Source organism: Amblyomma americanum, chromosome 6 (genome assembly GCF_052857255.1).
Source record: "Amblyomma americanum isolate KBUSLIRL-KWMA chromosome 6, ASM5285725v1, whole genome shotgun sequence".
Lineage (NCBI taxonomy): Eukaryota > Metazoa > Arthropoda > Arachnida > Ixodida > Ixodidae > Amblyomma > Amblyomma americanum.
The window spans coordinates 85953504-85979298 of record NC_135502.1 but is presented as its reverse complement, the minus strand read 5'-3'; the positions used below and the strand labels follow the sequence as shown (position 1 = coordinate 85979298).

At 43.8% G+C, this 25795-nt stretch overlaps 1 protein-coding gene across 2 annotated transcripts in view; it reads right to left on the bottom strand.

The window, feature by feature from the left end:
- LOC144094817 (neural cell adhesion molecule 2-like) overlaps positions 1-25795 on the bottom strand; it is a 168663-nt gene that overhangs the window by 86627 nt on the left and 56241 nt on the right. For both annotated transcript variants that reach the window (XR_013306584.1, XM_077628706.1), the window contains exon 2: positions 4534-4869. Coding sequence is in view for 1 of the 2 variants with exons in the window: in XM_077628706.1 (XP_077484832.1) it covers positions 4534-4869 (336 nt within the window). In the remaining variant the exon portion in view is untranslated. The remainder of the gene's footprint in view (positions 1-4533; positions 4870-25795) is intronic.

The following is a 25795-nucleotide window of genomic DNA, read 5'->3' as shown; positions in this document are numbered from 1 at the left end:
GGCCAATAAAGTGCCCGAAGAACATGTCAAAAAGGATAAAGGGATTGAAGTGGGTTTGAGAATGAACCGCTTCTGGGCGCTGCGGTACTGCAACGGTGGTGGTCTCTTCCTCGCTTAGGCGCACGACAAAGAAGTCCCAGAGTTTTTATGTTCTTTTTAATTAAAACCGGAAATGCAGTATAATGCCTTCTCGCCAGATTAGCTCCGCCCCCAGTACAGCACTTGCATTGCACAGTTCAGTTACTAATTTCTGCCTCAGATCACCTGACTGACAGTAAACAGCACGTATAGCTTTCGATAGTATACCCTGTATGCAAATACACGTAGGGAGTGCAGTGCATACATGGCCGCTTTGGTGGTAGTAAGGATTATCAATGTATCGGGAGGCTTATAAGAAGAGGAAGACGAGGAATACTGCGAAAGCTTTGATAAAATACTTAGGCTTTTCTGGAATCTACAGAGATCATAGGAGTAAAAAAAAAATCTGAAGATGTAACGAGGGTTGCTACAGGCAATTATTAAAATGTCTTGACTTTTTCTCGAGTATAGTGAACATCCCCATCAACCAGCACAAATGAACGAAACAGCCAAATGAATCAGAGTGTCGCAGTCATCTTTTTGTGATGAAGGAGACATAATTCGTCCTTTATCTTTCTTTTTTATAAGCAACGCCAGCACTCTGACCAAAAGGAGGTATCAGAAAAAGCTCTCTATCTACATGTGCTCATGTGCTACATCAAATGAGCTAAAATCTTCACAATCTTGCGTAAACAGCAATAGAGCAAATAAGAAGCACAACCCATAAGTAAAGAAACAACTCCGGACAGCTGACAGGCAGTGACCGTGCCAATTACGGGAGCGCCAGCCCCAGGAGGGACGTTGTTCGGTGAGGAGGGCGGCGGGTAAGTAAACGCTAAGCCGTCGTATAAAGCAGGGTAAATCACGAAACAGGCATCCGTGTCCACGCCTGGCCGCGTTGTTCATGACAGCAGGATTCGGCACACATTCCCTCACGCTCTTCCCGTCCGACATGGGCTTTCACTCTTCTAATCACCTCTTTTCTCTTTTGTATTCTTACTTTTCCGTGTATTTCGTCCTTCGCATTTTATTCTGGCTTGCATGTGCTCGCCCTCACCGACTTAATTAACTTGTCCCGCATGAATCTCTCCGTGCGCACACACAGACAGACCACGATGGAGGGACCCCCCCCCCCCCCCCTCTCTCTCTCTGAAAACGCCCAGATATGTCTCTCGAAGCATGCACGCCGTAAGTTGTACACTGATACTTGTGCTAATAAAAGATGCTGTCCGCCGCGTGTGGGTTGCCATCCGGTGCCTTGCCCTAGCTGCTTTGAATTCGTTTTCCGTATTGCACTCTATACGCCACCCTTAGCCCATTCTGCGATAAATGATCACCGAGTTTCTCATTTAGACAGGCAAATCCGACAGGTGGCTTCGCAGAGCGCCAGAGGATGAACTCGTATACGTTGTCTCCGCCTGTGAACGGGATTTTAACATTTAGTTCCGAACCACCGATGGCCGATTCATCAGTCGCAAAGAACGTCCGCGAATAAGGACCCGACGACTGAAAATTTGCTCATGCGAACATCAAATATGTCTGTGCCGTCAAATGATCTCCAGAGTGCAAGCCTTTTGACAGTATGAGCGGAACTGGGCTTCGAGTAATCCTTTAAGCGAACGCCGCTCCTACTGACGGGCATTTATATTTAGCTCAAAGGGCAACGTGAAGGGTCAGGAAAAGAAAAACCCAATGGAGTGAGGCGGTTCTCGTTATTGCAGAGTATAATACCTTCGGTCAGTGTGAGCCCGCAGTTTTTTCATGAATAGAATTGGGCGTCTCACTTGATGCGAAAAAACCGTCGTGTCGTGAAAGAAAACGGGTAAGCAAATACAATGAAAAGTAAAATAGCCTCACCAACTAAGAGATATTGACCGCGTCATGAAATGACCGATTGTCATGACAGACAAAAAGGGCGGATTTGAAGGGCGCACCTAATATTAGCACGCTCTATATGCAAGGACACTGCCTTTTATGCACGGATGAAGAAATAATGCAATGTCTTCGGTGGAAGTACATAAAAGACCTTAAAAAGAGCATTAATGAGCTTCCACTCTGACGTTGTAAGTCCTACGTGGCGACACATTTATCAGGTTTCCTTGGTGTACACCTTACAGGGGCGGTAGCGATAAAATTGCCTTGACCATTATCCTCCTAAGTCTCTGAATTATACGATACAGATTTCGTTTTTAAAGTCGTGCTAGTTGAAAACTTCAGCGCAGCTAGTTGAAGATTATTTTCGCAATAGAGTGCATGGGAAGGACAATTATTAGGTGAACCTTATTAATCAAATATTGAAATTTTGGTTTTAGTGCTGAAAATTATTCTCCAGAATTGAATACCTTCAACATGGAAAGTGAGCACAGGTTTTAAAGTTTTTGATTCGACAACGTGATTCAAGATGTCTCGCGGACTTCTTCACTTGGATTTCCCTTGCTGCGCATTCATCAAATAGCTCTGCTGCACGCGGTTCCATCGCGGAAACAGCGTCATCTTTTTCTTTATTATTGAACAGAAGAATTGAATAAGTATTTCTTATGTTTAATTTCCAGCGATGACACTTTAAATGTGTCCAACGTCGGATTCCAATCCTACCTAGCTTTCGGAATCGTGTTTTTGATGTTTCATTTCCAGGACCGCAACATGGTATCTGCAATTTTTGAAATTCCGCTCACCTTCGATATTAAGACCTTCAATTCCTCAAGGCTATCCTGCCCCCTAGCTCCTAAAACTAAATGCTGAATAATTAATTTAGCTATTTAGTCTTTCATTTAGACTTTATACAGCTTACATTTGCATTTAATAACGTAAATAATAGCAACATTTCCGCAGATTAAGCTTTCACAATGTACGCCGACTTATGTTTCAGGATTTCTAAAAAATAACGACACCTCTTTCGCCAGACTGAAATGAAATGTTCAGGGAAAGAGAAGAGAATACCTTATCGTTTTTGTTCTTCGCCTATTAAAACTACTTGAAGTCAACATTGTGAGAAAACCGTAAAACAGCTTTTATTGAGCTATCCTGCTCGTTGATAATATCAAATAGTCTTCTGCGGTCAACCAAGGCGTGCACAAATGTAAGACAAAGAAGCGAGGGGGGGGGCAGTCCTCCCCCCACCCCCCCTTTCAGTCTTCTAAAAACGCCTAAGGAGATGTACAAAGCGTACTGAAGCAGACACTTTGAATTTTTTCTCTCTTATTTTGTGAAAGGTTTGCAAACTGATCCGCGGTGCCTTGATCAGTAGAGGCCTTACCAAAGCCTGTTAGTTTCTGGCGCTTCAAGTTTTAGTTCTACTGCATTTAGAAATGTTATTTGTTATTATTTTTCTTATTTTTATTGTTCTTTTGCGCATTTTTCTGGCTCTTTATGTGGATGCCTATTTTTTATCAATATTTCAGATTTCAATAAAGGAATAAACAAATTTCTTCGCCTCTCTTTTCACCGCCGTGTGAAGCATGGGGACGCGGCCACATAATAAGGGCTTAATGCGCACCTGACTGGCGGTGACAGCTGTACTAGGTCATGTGGCGACTTTTCTACACTATAAGAGTAAAAAACACGATCTTTTCAGGTTGTATGGCGAGTAGGGTCTAATTTGTTTGCCACTGCGTCGGCATATCGTGCACATGGCCGGGATGTGCACAGTTTTAATGCCCTCCTTCGTCACCAGAATTTAAGTCATCACAGCGAAGAGGATGAGTGAAGTTTACAAATCTGGAAGTCTTAAGCTTCTCCAAGTCATCTAAAGCCCAACAAATCACAAACGGGAATACTTAACGATAGGACTATTTTAAGCCATTCGTATGTTCACGAACACCAAACAAGGCGCAACATTAAGCTAGGTTAGATCTTGTCGCAAAATAAATCAGGCACGCAGGAGACCTCGCGTCAAGACTAGCGTTATGGCGTTTATCAACATTTCGGTAATTGGCCCAACGTGTATATATCTTGCAACGTTGATAGAATGTAGTATTGCTTTCCTACAATGGCGAACTTGTGTGCAGATTTCTTTGCAGCATGTGATCCATTGGTTACCGTAGTGGAACATGCGACTTACTGTCATGTCGCTTGTTCCTTCACAATAGGTAACGTAACCCTGACGATTACGACCAAGTTCTTGACCGTGACTGTACCATGGCCCCCTTGCATATATGTGACAGCATTCACAGCTGACATTGAAATTCTTCTAACATTTCATGAGCACTTTAGTTTTCTTTCGGTTGTTGTTTCGTGAGCAACATATTGTAACAGACAAATGTGGCGCTAGCTAAGAGGGAGAGCCGTTTACTGGGGCGTGCCTCGACTAACAGCAGCGCTAATCCGAGATGAAGAGAATGCTAGGCCACGCACCCTGCCAAACAGTTTAGCCACGTGGCGGCGCCGGCAGAGTGTCAGCAGTATGGCAGTTTACACCCTAAAGGGTATGCCTGGTCATTTACAAGCTCATCTTACCGATCACTTTCAGGTTGATGACTGTGTTGATGGAGCGAGCTTTCCGGAAGTCCACTCGACAACGGTACTCGCCGGCGTCCCCGTCCCTCACGGGGTCGATCTGTAGGTGCGCAGGCGAGTGGCCCATGTCGAAGAGTAGGCGCCGCTCGAGGCCCGGTGCCGGTGACTGGCGTGCCTGGTCCACGTGCGCCCGCCGCGAGTCTAGCGTGAAGATGGGCGCCAGGCTCTCGTCCTTGTACCACAGCACCAGCGTCACTGAGTCATCCGGAGACGGAGGACTGATGTCGCACGGCAGCGCCACTTTGCCACCGGCCACCGCCGTGTACACGATCGAGGCTGCAAACAGAGCAAGCAGGAAAGGATTTGCTTGAACATATGAAATTATGGCTATAAAAATAAATTTTGAAAAAAATTTGGCTATAAAGTGCACTGCATGCGAGTACCCCGAACGTTTTGTTCCGTTCGCCTTCCCACGTGTAGGATAGCATACAGGGCGTCGCCTAGTTAACCTCCGTGCCTTGCCGTTAACGTTTTTCTCTCTCTCTTGTGCTTTTGCATCTATTGAGAACTTCGCGTATTGATGAGCGCACTTACTGGGCGCATGCACTTTCGGGTACTTCGGTGCAGGAAGCGGTTCGCGTTGGGTGTAGGTGTGCTTTTGTCTCCTCGGCGCTCTTTCTAGGTACCTGTACTTTTTGGCACTCATGTGTAGGTCTGTGTACTGTGTGCTTGTTTCGAATACACGTGTCTTCGCTTATACGGTTATTTACTCACAACGTCGCTGGGTACCTCCCGTTTCAAGCACTCGTCTGCTCAGTAACCTTGCTGTGCGCTTGAGCTGCCGCGCAGTGATGCGCCCTGAGTGCTTTTATCGTGTGCTTATACTGCAGCGTACTGTTCTCTATTTTGAGCATTTGCTGCTCTCTTGTACTCTTCTGTACGGCTGCGTACGGAGCGGGAGGGCGGATCATGCCTATGTTAAATTGACGGTTGCATACTCAGAGCTGCTGCTAGGTATTTGTAGAGTTTAGCATATGCTTGCGTGCTCAACAATTTCGCATCGCGTTTGTTGCCTTGTGTACTACTGCGCAAGGAACGCTCGCCTTGTGGCTAACTGCGTTGTTGTGCACTGCGCTCGCTCAGTATAAGAGCACTCTCCCAGCGCTCTACTGTGCACTTGTACTGTTCTTTCTTCCTGTGCACAGAAACGTTATACTTTGTGCATCTTTTCTCTAGCGTACAATTGTCAACTGGGCTCCTCTGCTACGTACTTATACTCTCATTTATGGAGAGCACGTTTTAATATTATGTTCCGTGGGTTTAATGTACAAGCGAAGAGAGCGCGCATAGGAATAAGGTTATGATGATGAATTTTTATGGCGCAAAGGCATCTATGGCCAAAGAGCGCCATGCCACAAGGTACTTTCGATTACCCAAGGTGAAGACAAAGACCCGTTTTTCAAGCATTTCATCCTGAAGCAGCCCAGCACCAGGCAGGGGAAAGCATGTACCCATTGTATCACCTGTGGGTACCCGGCGTCATTAGGGATCGAGCCCCGTACCTCCCGCATGCTAGATGGATGCTCAGGCCATGAGGCCACCGCTGTCGTCGCAAAGAGACAAGGGCCTTCAAAGTCTGTTTTCGCGTTTTGTTTTCAACTCCCGCTTTCGGTGGAGCTGCCAAAACTTGATGTGGCTGCTGTGGACGGTTCTGTGAGAAACAAACACAGAACGTCATGCTTTGGTCCACATTCAAAGGTGTGTACCGCAATTCACTAAGGCCATCAAAGAGAAAAAAAGTAAAAAACTCCGACTGCTCATGTTTCAAAACCAGATTCAATAAGCGCAAGCGGTCGGCATATACCCTGAAATCGAAGAAAGAAGATACCCAACCGTTTCATTGTTAGCTTGACTCGCTTTGAAACTAGGGCAAAAATTGTAGAAATGTTATTTAAGAACGCTCTTCAAGCGGATGTTATGTGATAATAAACTAAAGAAAAATGTTTTTATATAAACGCTTTCTGACATGCTTCCCAGCCCACACAATTGTTTTCTTAGAACACTTTTATCGTTCTCTTAATCGCGATGTTTACTGACAATGACCAATTCTGCCGCAAACGACGCAAGTGCTTTAAAGACTGCTCCTCTTTGCAATCAGCTCTTCAATACCGTTAACAGTAACTTCTGATCTTCTTTGTCTCATTAATTCACAGTAGTTACATCCTGTGGGCAATGAAATGAATGCAATAACTATAAAAAAGGAGAATGTTTGCTTCATTGTTCTTGCAATTCTTTTCTCTTTGAGAATAGCGCAAATACCTGATAGCTACCATCCACCCCGTAATTCCTCAACTTGCTTTAGCATGTTCCTTCGTACAGTAAGGAAAATAGAGCGGAAGTATTGAACAGAATCAGAGGAAACATAAAATGAACGAGTGCGAACAAGGGCTTCCAGTGTGAACCCTATTCTTCCGTCGTCGCGGAGGATCAACTTCTTACGTCGAGATAGAGAATGCATTACCTCTGAAATAAGCAAGCCCAATGAGTGGTCGCCATTTAATAACAACAGTTAAAGGAGCCCACTTTATGCGCAGCGTCGTTCGCAAATTCACCTGCATATGAGACAAGCAAACCAAGCTCACAGCCCGTCTCTGGAGGGAATATGGAATGACTAGAATATTTTATTCATGCTAGAACTGCAGCATAGGGTGGAATAATGCAAAACCTGTTTTTAATAAGACGGTTCATATCTTATTATAAGTTATCAAACCCAACCAGGCAGGAAATTTTGTCGAAATGTTTAGTTTCCAAAAGCTTCTTTGCATCACGGCGTGCATATTTAGCACCTGTAGTTTCTCTATACGTATTACGAAGCTTGTTTTACGTATTCAGTCCCACCTTCGCGCGTATCATGTATACACATTAAATTTAAGCAAGTGCCCCACCAAATATGCAATGTAGCGATGTATTATTAGTGGCGCCTATAAAGCCGTAACAGCTCCTTCCCTCTAAAACTCATTTTTCTACAAGGTGGGCACAAAGCATGAAGCCTAGAACAACCACTGAGGTCATTCAGCTGGTGGACATGTATCCAAAGAATATCTTGAAAATCTTGTTATATAGCGCTATGAATATGGCCACTCAAATATTTCTCCTTGATAATTTTCAGCCTTGGTTTAATTGAAAACCTTTTTGATGATCGAGGCCAAGGTGCAGGCGGCATTCAAGAATATCTTTTCGATTAAGTTTTATTTAACGTCTTCCATAAGCAAGCAGCTCCGTCAGTCGTAACCCCTGACAAAGCTATCAATTAAAAATCGTAGCAGAAACAACTCATGTCTCCTGCTGCTACGTAGGGCACCTCGTGCCTTACAAAATGGCTATGACGCAGCAATTATGAAAATTTTCGGTTTATTTAGCGTAAGAACCAAATTCCCGCTACGCTGCTTGCGTTTCTTCGCTTAAGAGGCACAGGCTGAAGCGCCGAAGTGGCACAAAGACTGTGCTGAACATTAAGGAGACGCTTTTCCAGGCAGTTCGCCGCGTTAAGTGCAAGGTTGCTGTGGAGGCGCGAAAAATAAAAATTAAAAAAAAACAAGCAACCCAATGTTTCATTAGCTGGTCTAAATTCACGTGACGACTTTAACGGTGCATCTTGAGCAGCAGAAAAAACTGAATATGCTTTATAAGGACCTATGCACAAACGTACTTTTTTCAACAAGTAACAAGATTTCGCATACGCCGGGTGCCTACTTTGTCTGGGCGCTGCATTGCGGGGGGGGGGGGGGGGGGGGGGGGAGGGGGGGGTTGTTTGTGCCTGCGTCGGCGTGGCGTGTCGTAGTTTATTTATCATACAAAAAATAAAATAAAGGTAAATAGTGGTCTCAAGGCGCAGAAACAGCTGCATGTCTGTGAGCACCCAATGTGAAGTCCTCGGAAACAAGAAGGAGTACTAAGGTCGCAGGTGCGTTGAAACAGAGACAAAAGGGAGAGTAAGAATGGATATCCAGAAGGAGGTAATAAACACTGTTATGTACAATCGTCGCACTGACACAATGATACCCACACCACCGAGACATCAAAGTCAATAAGTACTTGTACAGTGTGCCAACGAATGCCGAGTGTAAACATGTCTGTTCCAAGGGAAAATAGATGCGACAACTAGTCCGGCCCCGGCACACACGCCTCAGGCCGTGCGCCATGTTGTCCTATACTTCTCTCTCACTCTCACGTGCTTTCTCCTTTTCACCCGTTCCTTTTGAATACGTCGCTGTGGCTCTGTAGCCACACTCGGCGGCTGAGATCGGGTGATGAGGATACACGACAGCAACTTCCTCACTCCCCGTCAACGTCTGAGCCGCGCCGCGATGGAAGGGATGAAGGGAGTCAAAGGACAAAGAGAAAATGGGTCGCCATGCTGCTGGGCTCTGGATTGATTTCCGCCACCTCGGGCAGTTTGACGAGCACTGACATAGCGAAATCTTGGTTTTAGAGTTCGTCCTGCGTTACTACCGTGCAATTAAGACTATTAAAGAAAACCAATAGGGCGCGTTTTTTTTTTTTACAATAAAGTGCGTCTACTGCGAAATTTTTTTGGCACTGTCGTGAACATATTGATGTGAATTGCCCAATCTTCCGATACGTTGGAAAATCTTGCTTTTAATGTCTGTCCTGAATTAGCGCCGAGTATTAATGACTACAATATAAAACCAGTGCTGAGCGTTCTTGAAAATAAATGGCAGAAAACTGCAAGAGTTTGGAGGAGGGATCTTAGGACATAATGACTTATATGCTGTCATGCTACAATATGCGAATAATTGCTTCCATAAACAGCATTTAGTAAAAAAAAAACATGCCTGTGCTGAATTTCTGGGCATGTGTCCATTTATAGTTTGACACTTTGCTTCTTAAGTAAAGCACATTGACGAACACCGGTCGTCCTGCTTGACGGAAATAGTTTCCACCTTGATGCCGTTATTTTCCGCCCGAGAGCAGGTCATGCCAGAACTGCGCACCTGTGCTGAAGATTTTGAAGTTTCGCTCCAACGCTCTGCACACTCAACACACGCACCAAGTGAGCACCTGTATGCGACTCTGATAATGGTTTAACTGTTAGTTACGAGCGATAGGAAGGAGGCTGCATGATCTGACAACCAGCAAAAAACTTGGTGATGACCAAAAGAAGCGTCTATGTAATATGGTAATAAAGAGGCAATAAGGTAGCGTTGCGTTAAGGCAGATATGAAATACTCATGTGCGCGAAAAAACCGGAATGGTGAGCCAACATTCAGCGACATTCAAACGGACAGGATGCAGTCATAATCAATAAAGCATGCAGACCGCGCACACCGAGTAAGCTTATCGATTGGCACTGCTGATTAAAAGGACAGCAATGAGCGTAATTTTTGCGGCAAATATACAGCTGCATTATTAAAATTGGATTCCTACATTGCATCTTTGCTGCAACGAATACAGCAGTAAACATCAAAACAAAAGATGATAAAAGCATAGCAAGCAAAAAAAAGTTGACGGCTGGACATGACATCAAGCCACATAGACTCTCTCAACAGTTAATATGCATCAGCTATGATGACAGTGTTGCCTTGGAGAGAGAAATTGCCGCCAGCGACAAAAATATCATTTTTGTGCTACGCAAGTGAACACATAGTTTTCTTATTTGACCATACATTGCGCACACTGTCCAGATACTGTAAGTCTATCAGTGTTAACATGTGTTCAGAAGAGCCAATGCAGAGCCAGTATAGCGGGCAGTGTATTGGAGAGAAAAACAAAAGAAACCATATCTGCTATTGCGTTGGGAAAGACGGTGAGAACGGTGTATACCTTGCTGACAGCGAATAAATATTCACGCACTTCCAGCCGGTTCATACTTCGGTTTGGTTCCGACAGATGCCGAAAATCTTATTCCTTACCGGACCGCTATAACAGGACATTGACGTCTGATGAAGAAATAATGGTGGGAGACCTAGTTTTAGCGAGCTCATAATGCGCACAGCATGCGTAAACCAATTACTTGGTTAGGTTGAGCAGTGAAGTTCTTGGTCGCATAACTTACTGCTGTTATCAAACGGCAAACGTAGTAAAATGCGTCGCGGATGTTTCAACCGGGCTGTAAATATCACCGAATGGTTATGATGGCGGTGTTTAAATATATAGGAGCCTTGCGCAAGAAGTTCTTATCCGCTTCCCCATTATAAATCAGCTGCAGCATATAGCACCGCCTGCTGCGAACGCCATAAGATTTTTCGAGAGTTTTAACGGTAAAGCTGAATGAATGATCACTGCTAAAATGAGAATGGCGGGACTTTTGAATTCTTCAAAACATAAATGTAAACAGCTCTTTACACTACCGTAAAGACGAGAAAAATATAAGAAACCTAGCTTCTCGCGTTTAGGACGTAGTAAAAGGTGTCTCAAGGTGCGTTATACAATTCGCAAAGCTACTCTGGCGGCTGAATATCATTTCAGTTCGTCGTGCAAAATAGGAGCTTCGCCAGAAGTTTAAAATTATCCAGAAAGCAGGTAAGTAATAAACCAGTAAAAAATACAATGAAGAGCAATTAGTATCCTGTAAAGATAGGAAAAAGAAAGTAATTTCTTTGCAGTATGACAGTCGTTCTTAAGCATTGTTGCACTCCAGTATTTTCTATGGCATACCTGAGGAGAATGCGGTTGAACGAAGTACGCATTTAATTAACCCTTTTAAGCACTCCCATTATAAATGTCCTGGCTAACATACTGTTGCCTTAAATTTGACTTCGTTTTCAAGCTGCATGAACGTAAGCAATAACTTGCAGTGCGTAACGAAGTACAAAGATGGTGCCACAAGAAAAGTAGGCTTATTTGCGACTGCAGAGGGAGGAGATTTTTTTGTTCGGCTTAACCGGCCGTTCGCAAGCAATTCATAGTCTATGTAGATGAAATGTTCAGCCTCTTTGCTCTCTTTCGAAGAGACCTAAATAACGCATTTCTGACTCTACAGCATACTACTGTAAGTTAATATTTAGTCGTTGCTAACCTCTTCCGTGAAATAGCTTCATTAGGTACGTCTTTCTAACAAAAGCAAGCCAGAGAAGGCGTCTCAATTTTATGTTATGAAGAACAAAGGGCCCCTTCTTACAACGGTTAGGAGAAGAAAGATCAATGCTAGATAGTAAGTGCGCAAAAAAGGTAACACTTTAGCTGAAGCTTCGCATAAAAAGGTTAAAGCGCTGTCACAGATAAAACGAGAAAAAAAACCACAAATTTTTCACCCTGGAAATGTACTATCAGTGATTATCGCTACCCTTGTAAATGATTAAGAGTGCGGTTTAAAGTCTCGAATCGAAATTTGGGATATTACGTACGCTGTAGAAGAAGGCTCCAAATTAAGTTACGTCATCATGGGTTCTTTTGCTTTAGTAAAGATTGTGCAATAGATAAGTTCAGACAGTTGGCAAGATGTAAGAAATAGGGAATTTTATGTTAAGCTCGATGGCTGGTTAAATTTAGCAAAACCCCTTGGGACACAAGTCGCCTCATCATCCAACCTGTTTTCATCTTTCAATCCTCTTTTGCCACGACTGGAGGCGATTTAAAAAAAATGAGCTGACAAGATTATGGTGAATGATTTATTGAAATAAATAAGCTCAGAATGTATGACTAAAAATTTGGTAATCCTCCTGGTGCGATTTCTAGAACGTCACATTACAGTGACAGCAATGTAAGCCCTATAACCTACGTTTGCATGTTTAAAAATCGTAGACAATCTTCACTATTCTACATAAGTTTGGGTCGCAGTTTGCATACCTTAAAAAAACATGCTCGCTTAAACTGAACACTTGACATGCAACCCTTGTGCAAGGAAATTATCACGTCTTTTCCTGCAGTTGTGGGTGTCTTATGCTGATCACGTAAAGGACCGAAAAAAGTCATTCAAACCAATAGTTCAGTGCTACAAAACTGTTTACAGATCTCAAGAACTACCCCATTGCCCTTTATATAACATTATTTTGCACCGGGATAGTTTTGCAGACTGCATTTTATTCAAACTTTCGAAAAGCCCTCAGACAACGCCAACATTCTCGCTGGAACAATAGTACCGGTCCGAAGAAGAAAGTTTAAAACTCCACCGAGAAACGAGGCTTGGGACCACAGTGTTCCCGTAGAAGAAAGGCAGCCTAGCGTGAACTCCAGGCTGTATCTGCACGAAAGCATCTGGAACAAGTGTTTCGCTTCGTTGCCGGCTTGTTTTTTTGAAACCGCTTTTAAATGCCCGCATTTCTCTGACTCCACCCTGCTTTCTAGAGAAGAATGCACGCAATAAAATTGAAAAGGCTCTGGATTGAAAAGAAAAAAAAAAATAGGGCACGAAGTTCTCACAGAGTTTGCGCTGACCCTTAAGCGAAGCTTCACAGTGATATTTATACAAACGAAAATGAAGTTGAAATATATACCAGAAAAACAAGCTAAAAGCACGGCAAAGGTACATACATAAGGGGCCGGCGGCCGAAATGGTTTGCCCTAAGTAGCCTCAAAAGCGTGGCGGGTGCTCGGACCCTTTACAGCGAAATAAAAGCCGGGAATAAATATTAGCGAAACTTGTAGCTGCAGTTTCCAGACGGCCAGGTTTGTTTTCCCTCGGGAGATAGGTGAAAAAAGAAAGAAATAAGGCATTGCAGAGTTCGTTTTTTTTTTCTCCGCGTCTTTACTTCACTTCTCGCCGAGCCCACATCGCGAGCATGGATGGTCCACGGTAGGAGCCGCTGCGCTCAGATCACCCGCATGGGTGGGCATTTTGTCTGCTTAGCTGCGTGTTCGGCACCGCTGCAGAGCGAGGCGAAAGCAAGATTAAGGCTTGGCGGCAACAACGAACCCAGCGCGGCGAATTGAAGCGAAAATAAAAAAAAATAACGAGCCCTCCTAGACGTCAAAGATTAGAGGTCGGCAAAACGGAGTCAGCAGGAAACGCTCGAACCGAAATGTCGCGAGGATTTTCGTTTGCGAAACTTTCATTTCTTGCGAGATTTTATTCTTTTATCGTTCCCGTTACCTCCGTTTCATGCAGGAAAGATAAAAAAGACATCTTAAGACCAATTTCATTAAAACAAAGTAAAAAAAAATCTGCATGGGATCTTTACGCCTCTAAAACGTTTGAGTCGGAAATGAAAACCAAAAGAGACATGGAACGTAGACGGCATTTGGGAAGCAAGCTGGGTGTTTTATTCCTTGACAGGTTCGTGCCGGAATTTATTCGGGACGGCGACTGAGAGAACGGTGGCATACGCCCTTTTTTATCGTCTCACGTCGAGGTCGATGCGAAAGATTCAGTAAGTTGGGCGTAAACTCAGACTAGTGTCGTTTGACATCTTAACGGCTGTCCGTATTCTGAGAACGTCAGAGCACTGGTAAAGGATTTGGAGCCAAGCAGATAAGCAAATGAATAACGAATAAATGGCACCGCCATAGCTCTGAACTCTAGCATATCTGATACCAACGCTTGATATCGTCTTTGCGTATTTTTATTGTGGTGGGCTTATGTAGGTCGCAAATATTTTAATCCGTCTTCTAAATGTCGAAATGTGTTTTCTTCTTATTCATTCTCCAGGAGACAAAGCAAATAAACTCTGCGAAGCCTGATTCTTTTACAAAATTCATATAAATTCCTAGCTCGTCTTTTAAAAAAACTTTACTGGTTTATATGAGATGTTAGTCCGCTTCACCCCTTCATGTAATTCTTTTGGAATAGCTTCTGCCCAGAGATTATTTTTTGCACACTTAGAGAGTTAAAAAAAACGTTGCGTGCCGACGACATTCGCTTATTAGAAATTTTCAGCTTCATGAGGACTTCTGGCCTGCGCGACAGGCTGTGACTTCACTGTGTTGTGACTTTGCATAGTGACTTCACTTTCCTGCAACTCTTTTTTTCTCCTTCATCTTTTTCTCCCCTCGCCCCTTTCCCCCCGTGCAGGGTGGCAAACCGGTTATTCTTTTGGTTGACCTCCCTGCCTTTCCTCCTCCTCCTCCTCCTCCTCCTCCTCCTCCTCCTCCTCCTCCGCCTCTCCTCCTCCTCCTCCTCCTCCTCCTCCTCCTCCTCCTCCTTCAGCCGAATGTTCTTATGAGTTCTGGTCGATATGAGAAATGATTTGGAATTCAGCTTAGGTGTGGGCTAACCTTGGCTTATGCGCACTTAACGGCAAGGGCACTGAAACGTCGTATGCTTTTGCGTCTGCAATACTCAACTTAAGCGGGAAATCGAAAAGCAATGCACTGAAGACTTTGCGAGGCATAAACTAAGGTCAAAAGGAAACTGCGTCTTAAACCTTCCACGATGGTTGCATAATGTCTAAAGGCGCAGTTAAAATAGCGTCTGCATACGTAAGCATAACGCACCATGTTCAAGGCTCGGACGCAATCGTCCATGAAAACTAGCGTAAGAAGGAAACGCTGGCTCAGAGGAATGCAAAGTATGCCAGATACAAAGAGAAGCATAAGAAAACCTTTCGCAATTAGAACTACAATTAAGGATATGCTTCGGAGGAAGGGCATGCGCAGCCTAATTAAAAAAGGAATAAAAATAAACTGCGGACGTTTGCGTAGAAGACAATCTCAGCAAAGCCTGAATATCTGCGCGGCGCAAAATTATGCCATTTTCACTAACGATGTACGGGTATCAACTGGAACCGCAAGCGCAATAGAGAAATAAAAGATCCCAAGATCCCAGCGAGAGTCGTTTACTTTGTTTCGTCTCAAATGATTCATCCTTCAAGCTGCAGGACAATTCATTACTTTTCTTTCTTAGGCTGCCTAACTTTTCACGTCATTGATCTGAGCGCAGGAGAAAAGAATTATATGGAGGAGGGTTGGAGCTTTGGAGCACCTATGCTTAGTTGCAAGGATGAGTTCGTACAGACTCCTTCGGCCTGGTTCTGTTTTTGTTCTTTGCCAAACCGGTTAGTTTTTTCATGTAAGGAATATGTGGACATCAAACTAGTCTGTTCCGTAATTATACCCTAAGAATTATATCTGATTTAAAAGAGAGGATGCAGCTGCTAGGGCATGTAATAAATGATGCCCACACCGAGTGTATATAGTTGCACTCATATTTTCAATTTTCTACGCCTAGATTCCTTTTGTCACCAATTGGTGACAAATTTAGCCTCGAAAATTTCAACCAGCAGGTTTTTGGTACTGCGCTCAAGTGCTCACCAACCAAGATATGCTTAAAATATTCCATCGCGTTTCATACAAAGCAGTCGTATACCAGGCGGAAGCCAGCACCCTGTGTTTTTGAAGGAGATATGGCACAGAATTTTCACCGAGTGAAGAGCCAGATAGTAATAAAAGCTTCTTGTGCAATTGGAGGACACACAGCTACGCACTTTGGGGCAAGACGGTTGAAAACTTGCTCTTAGTTGCGCAGCGCCTGCTGCCTTTTGCGTGGGACCTAAAACCGCGTTTTAACATACGCTCGCATGAGAGATTGATGAATACTTCCCTTCAAAGGGATCAGCTGCGGCCTACTTTGGGGAATTAAGGTGCGTGAAATAGAGTGATGTTAATATGAGGACGTCATTTCCTGTTGCGCAGTGAAGGAGGGTACTTAGTTTGACTGTGTCGTCGTTCTTGAAAGTACTCCTGTCCGGGTAAGCGGTGCGTTGCCTTGACTTAATACCATCAATTGGCTTCCGTGGTAGGACACCGCATGGGCCCTCATCATTATGAATACGTCCACTTCGGCGAGCGGAATGTCCCTTCAGACTTTCATATCTCATCTACACACCTCACTCTCTGCCCTTCCTGCTAAGTTTGCCTTCTCTTGAACCCAGCAGGCTACTATGAGGAACCATCGGTTATTTTCTCTTCGCAATGCATGCCCTACCAGCCTTTAAATGCTACCATAGGAAGTGTTACTATGTTATATGTATAGTGTCTGTTATTATCACACTTGGAGCACTTGGGTACATGGTTTTTTTTCTCAAGAGATTTGAGATATGTAAAGCCCACAGAAAGGCATCTGCTTTCTAGTAGCCTGATGCGAGTAATTAAATTCGCCAGTCAGGTTTTTTGAAGTAACCAAAATATTCATAGTGCATGATCAAAAAGCTATGTAATGTGCGTGATTTATTATCATTCATTTGTAGCCTTATTTTAATATTATCGGCGTGTACAGAACCGCCCACATACCAATATATGTCAACCTGCATTCTCACAAATTAGCTACTGTGCCACCGGCTATGTGGCCACTATACTGACACTCAGTGCTTTCTTGCTACTAAACGGCTCCTGGCTATACGGGCACCCTCTGCTGTGAGGCCTCAGACGCGTATATATCGACGTAGCTTCCTTAGTAGATGTTCGCATTTCAGGTTTACCTCTTAAAAAAAAATACTCTTAAATTTGGCAATGAATCAAGATGCCAATAAAAACATGATGCTAACACGAGACCTGAGGTCAAAGGAGACATACCAGATTGCAGTACGGTGTAGCAAATTAAAAATTTTTCATCATATTCATTTCCTCGGGGCTGTTTCGATGGCTTGGCTTTCCGCTTAACATCTTTGTACGGCCAAAAATTCTGAGGGCACTTAATTCTACTTCCGTGGAGGATTGTAAAAGCACGTGTTTTGAGAAAGGAAACGTTTTTGAAGAAAGGAAAGGGCGCAGTAGCTCTCTGATCTCGACATCTCGATGGGAATTTCAACCCCGCCTTAAACTATTTTGTGACTCACTGTGCGACCAATGACTCGGTACTTCTTGTGAATCATTTTGTGATGCATGAATCAGCACATTTCCGGACCTATTTTGTGACCCATGACTCAGAACTTTCTTTGTGAACAATGACTCGGCACATTTTCATCACTTTGTGATTAGTGACTCAGCAGTTTGTGGGACCCATTTTGTGTCTATGGCTTATGATTGTGACGCATGACTTTGATGACCACGACTCGATTTCTTCTTCAGACAATGGATCTAATCATGACCGCATTGATTATAATTTCGGTCATTACTCGTGACTTCAGATTCATGACTCAATTCCAATGACTCACATGACCATGATAATTATCTGGCACTCTATTTATATACCAGTTGTCATGCACATTCAATCGTGACTACAATACACTGGCTGATGACGTCATATCGTGCGACACATTTTGATTCCACATTTTGGTTCCCCATTTTGCTTCCACATTTTGCGTCCACTTTAGCGGACACGTCAGCTGCCGACATAGCCTAGTAATGCATTCGCATTAATAACGGACGCGTTAAATCACTAACAGGTACACCCTGGGTGTTTTAGTCCCCGACGAAAGGCCAGCGCAAAACAAACACACCGGCCTTTGCGCCGCCATGATTGTTCGGGCTCTGTTAAGACCTGCAGGCTGCGACGTGAAGTGGTCGGTCACGAGAAGCCGTCCTCTCATTCGGCACGGAAAGATCTCCTGCTCACCCTGGCGGAACTTCCAATCAGACTCGGCTGAGAAATTGGTGTGTTCAAGGCAAACAGGATGGACCCTGCTCTGCGCTCCCTTACGCAAACAACTTCTCAATTGTGGCGCAGCACAAAAAGACCGCCCCACATCTCCCCCTCCGAATGCGAGGAGGAGGAAGTGTATATGTTCTATGTAAATTTTTGTATGGTCTTACTTAAGCTGTCTGGCTGGAAACCTGTCTCTGCCTGCATCGTACGGATCGTATTTTCGAGGATTTCCGACCCTTCATGTGGGAACGGGACGCAATTCAGCCTTAGTATGCTGAAGTCTCGTCACCATATTTATATATGTATACGATCGCTCGTAGCAAAGTCGGCTTTGTGAACGCGCCTGTATACAAAGTGTTCCGCCAGGTACGCTCCTTTTCCTAGTTTCTGCGGTACGTGGGTATACAATTATTCCTGAACGGTGAACACCAAAGGTATGGGGACGTGGAATAGAAGCAGCCAAGAGAAATGGGAAAATCAGTTCATTATCTTTTCTCCGAACTCAAAGAGGAGACATACAATTAAATGCATCACATTCACATCACAATCATATTAAAATTTATTTTAATTTATTTTAAGGAAACCAATGAGAAGGGTTGTTTAAAGGCGATAAACGCAGGCTCTGTTTCGTAGTGTTTTGTTTTTCAGAGGCGGCGATTATAAAATCGTGCCGCAGAAACACTATTGTTCCAATATTTTCAGCTAGATGTCGCTCAGTTTGCTACATTTTACTGAAACAATTTGCCTTATTTACCATACACTCCTTATTATTCAATCAGCAGACCCCTCTGCACTCTCGCTCCCAGCTTTTCAGACAGGATAGGGAAATAATAAAAATTTTATATTTTTCGACTGTTATAAAGTAGTTGCCGCAGTTACCAGATATCAAAGAGCGCCGGCTAAACACTTCGAACAAGGAAACAAGTGTCGAGAATCAATTCGCTCGTTATTAAAACCTATGAAGAAAGCGTAGTGTCACGGAAACCATTGTAAGTTTAGGGGAATATTTTCTTTAATTTTGGTGTTCATCGACAGGCAATACAAATTAGTGTATAATTGATTCGTAAAAACTATTTATTAAAAATAGACAAAAGCATCCACGCGCCACCGTTGGGCTCTGCACTCACAACCTCGGACTTTCGCATACGGTGGCCCACCAACTGAGCTACGCCGGCGGCTGTGCAGTCTTGTACATTCGAGGGTATTTATGTTGTATGACCTCATCCTGAAAGTATTCGCCTGCGCCTCTCTCTTGTATAGCCTTGGGCATAGTACGTGCTTTATTATCCCGAGTGTCACTTGCAACGTGACCGAACGGTGAGGGTATTAACTGTGCAAGAACCATCCTATGCTACCATTCTAATACACTTTCCTCCGTTTCGATGGCAGTTGAATTCCTTCATATGTATCTTTGAAGGAGGCGATTGTAGGAATCGGGCGTCACGAAGGGGCTTTAAAATTGAACATTAAGAGTGGATGTCAGACAAGTGAACACAAAAACAAATGAAAAATAAACCGAATGAAAGATCACAAGAACTAACAAGCAAGTGTCACTCAAGTCTCAGCCTTTTTTCGGCACATAGTGAGAGAGTGCTCCTCGTACAACAGCGTACTCAAATTCTCCATTCATGCGCGTACCGTGCGCCGCCAACATGCTCAATCTTCAAACGCGCATGCTAGCGCTCGTGGGTACATGGATGGTCCTGGATGCAATAGCTCTAGCTCTAGCTCTTCCTGGACACGCAGTGTAATGGCACTTTTAAGCGCGTGAATTGAATGTGCAGCTATTTTTTGAGCACTTCCGACGGCTCTAATTGTAGTCTCAAAAGAGAATAGCAAAATATTCAGACAAAACTAATTACCGTGTATGTTGGCAGTTGCGTTGGCAATGCAATAACATTAGAAGTTAGAAGCTGGTTTTGCCAAAAGTGACGTCATTAGCAGTGTGGTGACGCAACTTCCCTCCAGTGAATGAAAGTTATAGGTTCTGCTGACGTCCCTTAAATCCAGCCAATGAAAAATCTCGTCTCTGGTAACACCACTTCTCTTCGTCCAATGGCCGAATTTTATGACTGCCGAAGCATCTTTTTTTTCCCTCTGAGGCTTTCATTGCTTTCACAATAAAAAAAAAACAGTTTTAGTGCAGTGATTAGTTAGAGAGCACCCCTTGTTCCGCCTCAGCAGTAGCGCTAACTAATGAAAACGAAACGAAAGTGCAATAATTCTTCTGTGTGCTTTTGGAATACAGATCTGATTTATTATTCCCGTAATACAGTAGGATCGTATACAGCGCCGAAGCAAGCGGTGCTTGCCTGCGTCGGAACTGAAGCCAGAATAAAAGGCCCGCTAACAGAACCTACGCTATGAGACACCCCTGATGTTAAGGTTTACAATATTTTGCTTTTACCGATAGCACCATTCGTGAGCGTCAGTTCTCGCAGTGCCTTTCAGAATTTTCAATCCAAAATGGCATCCACAATTATTACCCCAACCCATTGCAAAGAAAACTTATTTAGGTTCAGAACTGCAGACTGCGGACTGCAGTGGTTGTACAAAGAAATAAACGCAATGGAGTGAAATATTTCAGGCATGACAGAGCATCATTAGTTCATGACCTTGCTTCTTTGTGAGTTAATTTATACTTCGGTTTCTATACCATTACCTTTATTGACATTGTGTAAAAATAACTAGAATCATTTGGGACAAAGCAACACATAAACTACTGGTGCTGTCACTGAGACAGTGCTTTCAAGCGTAATGCTCGCCACAGCCAATTTATTTTGCACGTGAGCTTAAATTACACGGCGGAATCAGAGCGTGAATTTTACTGAGAGAGACGGAACCATGATAAGCTTGAATGACAAGTGAACTGAGCACAGCCGTACAGTATATGCAGGGGTTGTGTGCCAGAATTGGGCTGATAATAATAATGTGGGCGGACGTGAGGAGTGGGGATGGTTTGGGGACCAAGAGACAAATGATCGACAACGACGTTCGGTAAAAGAAGTGAACAAATTCAGCCTATGGTGGAGCTGCCTAGGCATTGTCCTATGAACTAGCACGTATGTTATCTCATCTACGCACACAGCACATCAGCACGTATTAGCATTAGCGCACGCTCAGGTAATACCTGCGTGCGTCATAGCAATTTCATCGGAGTTACTCTCCTCGCATAAGTACAAGTACCGAAACAAAACACGATGGGAAAGAGGAATTATAGACTAATAAAAACTTAAGGACTAAATCCTAGTAGTTACTTTCTATTTTCACTTTTCCTTGTCCCTTTTGGTAAACTTAATTCGCGCATATGCGTGGGCGTCGCTCAGACTCCATCTCATTTTGGTGCTCGACGCTGAAGCTAATTCAAGCCGAGATCGCCCGCGCTCAGGCCAAGTCACGGAGAGCCGTAGAGAACGGACACACGCAAAAAAATTATAAAGCCCGTTGGGGTGCCTACGTCGATGAGACGCATAGCCCGTATAGTGCGTCCTTCCCAACACACACATGCACACACCCCAGTCCCCTGGTGCCTGCTGCTCCGAAGACAATATATGCGCGTAAAAAAAGTCTACGCGTACGTGATCGATGGCTGCGTTCGCGTTCTTTCCTTCGGCTAAGGTCCGTTCCTGCGCCGACGGTCACGAAAGCGTCGCCGCCGTAAAGCCACTCTCTCGCTTCGCGGCCCCGGCCATTAGCCGCCGGAGGAAGCGTGTTTCTAGACTCGGGACGAAGACGACGGTGCTGGGCTTCGGAGTCGCTTTTTTCCTATACATGCCTCCTTCTTACAGGGTGCCCGAGAACGTCGCGTCACAAAGACGAGCACCGCGCTGTGTTTATTCCTGTGTCCCGCCAGGGACGACGAAGGCCTAATAGGAGTTCTTAGAGAGACAGCAGCGGGTGTAAGAGCGCCGTCTCAGTATTTGTAGTCGCTCATATACTTGAAGCTAAAATACCGAGAGCAAGCAAATTGGGGGTCGAATTTCTAACGCTGATGACGCGTCAGAACGTTGCGCGATAGGCAGTCACTTTTAAGGTGTGCTAGCGAATGAAGGGATAATTTGACAGAACATACAAAGACTATGATGTTAACGGTTACTGTAGCCTTCTATATTCGAAATAATTGTGAATTAAAAAAATCTACTAGAGAAAGAATAGAAGATGGTTAAAGCTGCTGCGTTCCCAATAGGCAAGTTGTGGCTTTCAATGTTTGCAGCAAAGAATTGCGAGAGCGGTTGGCGAGTATAGATCATTGACTTTTCATTTTGGGGAGATTCTGGAGTCAGCCCTACAAGCTCTTCGAACTTTCTCATCGAAAGGCATCACGCGGTCTTTTTGGGGTTAGTGCGCATGTAAGCACTCGGAAAGTTAAACTCCGTTACTTTATGTCTGACCCTTCGCTGGTGCACACTTGAAGTGCAGTGACGGCTGCCTCACAGTGATATCCGGAATAACGAAAAAATTTTTTCTGCTTTGTTCTGCAAGGTGATCTTCACAATAAAGCATGCTATTTTGTACCCTTCTGATAATTTAAGTTATGAGCATATCCTTTTATTTTATTTTGTTTTAAAGCGGGTAAATCTTTAATGGCTCCCTTAGCGTATACGTACGTTTATTTTCTGCGTAAAATTTTCTTCACCGATTTTAGTCCGCCGCGGGTTGCGATAGACGGATACAGTCTTTTTGAAAAGTGTACACTCCACAGACCTCACTTCCGGGCCCAGCAGCCTAAATCGTTTAGCATCATCAGCCTCCCAAGTCTTTCGAAGGTGAGAAAAACTCGCATCCTCATTCCTACAGACGTTATAATTCAAGCATTGGACGCTACAGTTACAAAGATAGTCTGTTGGATGGAAGAGGGGGCAACCAGCCTTTTTGATAAGTGTACAGTCTACAGGCCTCACTTCCAGGCTCAGCAGCCTAAATCGTTTTGCATCATCAGCCTCCCAAGTCCTTCGAATGCGAGAAAAACTCGCATCCTCACTCCTACAGATGTTATAATTCAAGCATTGGACGCTACAGTTACAAAGATAGTCTGTTGCACGGAAGAGGGGGCAACCAGCCTTTTTGATAAGTGTACAGTCTACAGACCTCAATTCCGGGCTCAGCAGCCTAACTCGTTTTGCATCATCAGCCTCCCAAGTCCTTCGAATGCGAGAAAAACTCGCATCCTCACTCCTACAGATGTTAAAATTGAACGCTACAGTTACGGCGATAGTCTGTTGGACGGAAGAGTGGGCAACCGTTCGGGTTAAGGAATAAACTGGTGCATAAAGGAAATACGCGCCTCTGTTAAAAGCCGTTTTCAACAGCGGGAAACTCGCCTTTGTTTCGAGCTGCCGCCCGCTGCTGCACGTGCAACATGTGCCTTCGAAAAGAGCAGTCAATCTTCAACACAGTTTCTGCACTACAGGAGTGAGAAACAGTTCCTATGCCTCCTGCGTTGTTCCCACGATGTGACACAGGGCAACTAGCGACTCTGCTTACTGTTACAGCGCTGTGTCAGCCCGTGCATCATTTCTTCTGTTTATATGCCGTGTCTGATTGGCTTCCGTCTTGAAGGAGACATTGTGCATTTAATTGGCTACCGTCCTGAGGTAAAGGCCGAGGCTTAGGTATTTTAAGGACTGTGCTGAGAGAAAAGACGCTTTGCGCCCTGCGAATAAGGTTCATCGAGACTCCCATCGCAATGAACTTTTAGCTGTTGGCTTCGTGCCCTGATCTTTGTTTCGTTCTGTAAAATAAGCTTTCGTAGAACTGCCATTCGATCTTCTTGGTTTTGTTCACTGATTATTTTAAATTTCAGTACTTCCGTAACCTGGACACTCAAACACGTTACCAAATGAAGCACGGGTTTGAGATAGTCCGAGAGCCTCACTACAACTGGTGATCAACGATGGCATCTAAAGCTTCGAGTAGGAACACTGATATGCCATCGAGATAGCAGCTGTCTTGGATTCACCTTTGATGTGGAATAAGTTTTAATAGAGGGTTAGTGTTCAGAAATAATCAAGGTCGATGCTGGAAACCTGAAGGTTTGGTACTTTCGCATAGTTATTTTGGAGGAAGCCGAAACTCAGAACGATCACACGTTTGCAGAAGCTGAAAAGTCCGGACCTGCTGCTTTCTGGGTGAAGAATTTGGAATTGATACACAAGTTTTGTCACGCAAGTGCCGAATTATAGTGCCAATTAAAGATCTGGAGGCAGAAGGAAGGAGCTCAGTGAAGCTTGGAGCCTCATAGAACAATAGAAAGAAGAGCAGCTCAGCAGCAGAAAGATCGGAATGGTATGGAAAAGGGGTGTGAGCGCCAAAGTAAAGGACGCCGCCTGGAACGCAAGAGCGAAGCTAAAGACTGGAGTGACATGTGTCCTCTGTAAAGTGGAACTCGATCTGAGTGAGAGGTCGGGAAAGAACCCCTACCAAGTGCTACCTCTTCTAAACAACTACGTGGAGCTCAAGATGTGAATACCAGTTAATCCATATGAGATATCTAAACCGATTTCAGCCTGTAGTTTGCTCACATCGAAAGAACTTGCCAAAAGCTGTCTTAAGCGAGAGACTTGGTCTCACAGGCTGCTGACGTTTTTGCACTGCTAGGAAGCGGAGGTCGTCAAGCGGTCAGCATCATGTAACTGTACCGACCTTATCTTTATTATATGGTAATGATATTTTAGTCATGAGATTCAGCATAAAGTTAATTTTGCAGGCTGATGAATAATGTTTTATTTTCAGGCGCGGACATAGTAGGTGTATTTTATCAGGATAACAACAAGTTAGCAGAGCTGGATTCATGGCTTCCTTAAAGTAAATATCAATTAAACTCTATTAAACCTAAATATTTATTTTGCCGACATGTAGGAAACAAGCTGCCTAAACTTATCTTAAAATTTTCAAGATTTTATCATCGAACCGTCCTGGACTCTTAGATCTTTGAAAGTGTCGCATTTCAGGAGAACCTTGTATGGACGCCTTATGTTGACGCGCTGCAAAGTGACCTCGAACTTGACCTTGAAATTTGAAAAGAAGATTTTAGTGATCTTCTACGGTGAAAAGACAAATCTACTATGCGCCTTAACATTTTCGTTTTTTTTTACTGTCGTTAAATGTGGTCTATAATAACAAGACTGCCATGAATTGTTTTTTTCCTAGAATATCGAGCAATGCGAGCTATTGGGAACTGAGAGCTCTCAGATGATACTACAACTCATTTGAAATGTAAACAACATTGAGTACTTACAAACTATAAAAACACGAGCCAGCCCAGGAAATATCGTCACCGGTACAAAACAGTTAAAATAACTCAATTTAAATTTTCTTTATTCAGACAAGAGATTTGTTTCGGTTTATGGACAAAAAGGCAGATATATATGCTTTTCCGGACAAAGCCCTTGCACCCGTGCATTTTTCGGCAGCAGTACAACAATTTTTTACAAATACACAAAACAAATCGAATTCATTTGTAAAAATGAAATCTAGGAATACGCTGCACACATTGAAGTGAATGAGGTGCGAATATAATACAAGAAAAGAGAGCGAACGGTCTTGTAGAAAAAAAAACGGGAACAAACTGTAACAACGCTGTGAAAGAACTGCGTGCATTGCTCTTGCACTTCATAGAATAAAAGAAAGGTGGATGAAGGACACTGAAAACGACAGAAACCTCAACACGTTGCCGTTTTACCGCATATAGAAACAGAAGCCTCAAAGTACCCATATTATGTGTTAGACATATGTTAGTTCACTACCTAGGAACAACGTGCTGTTTGTGTTCCGCATTGCTGA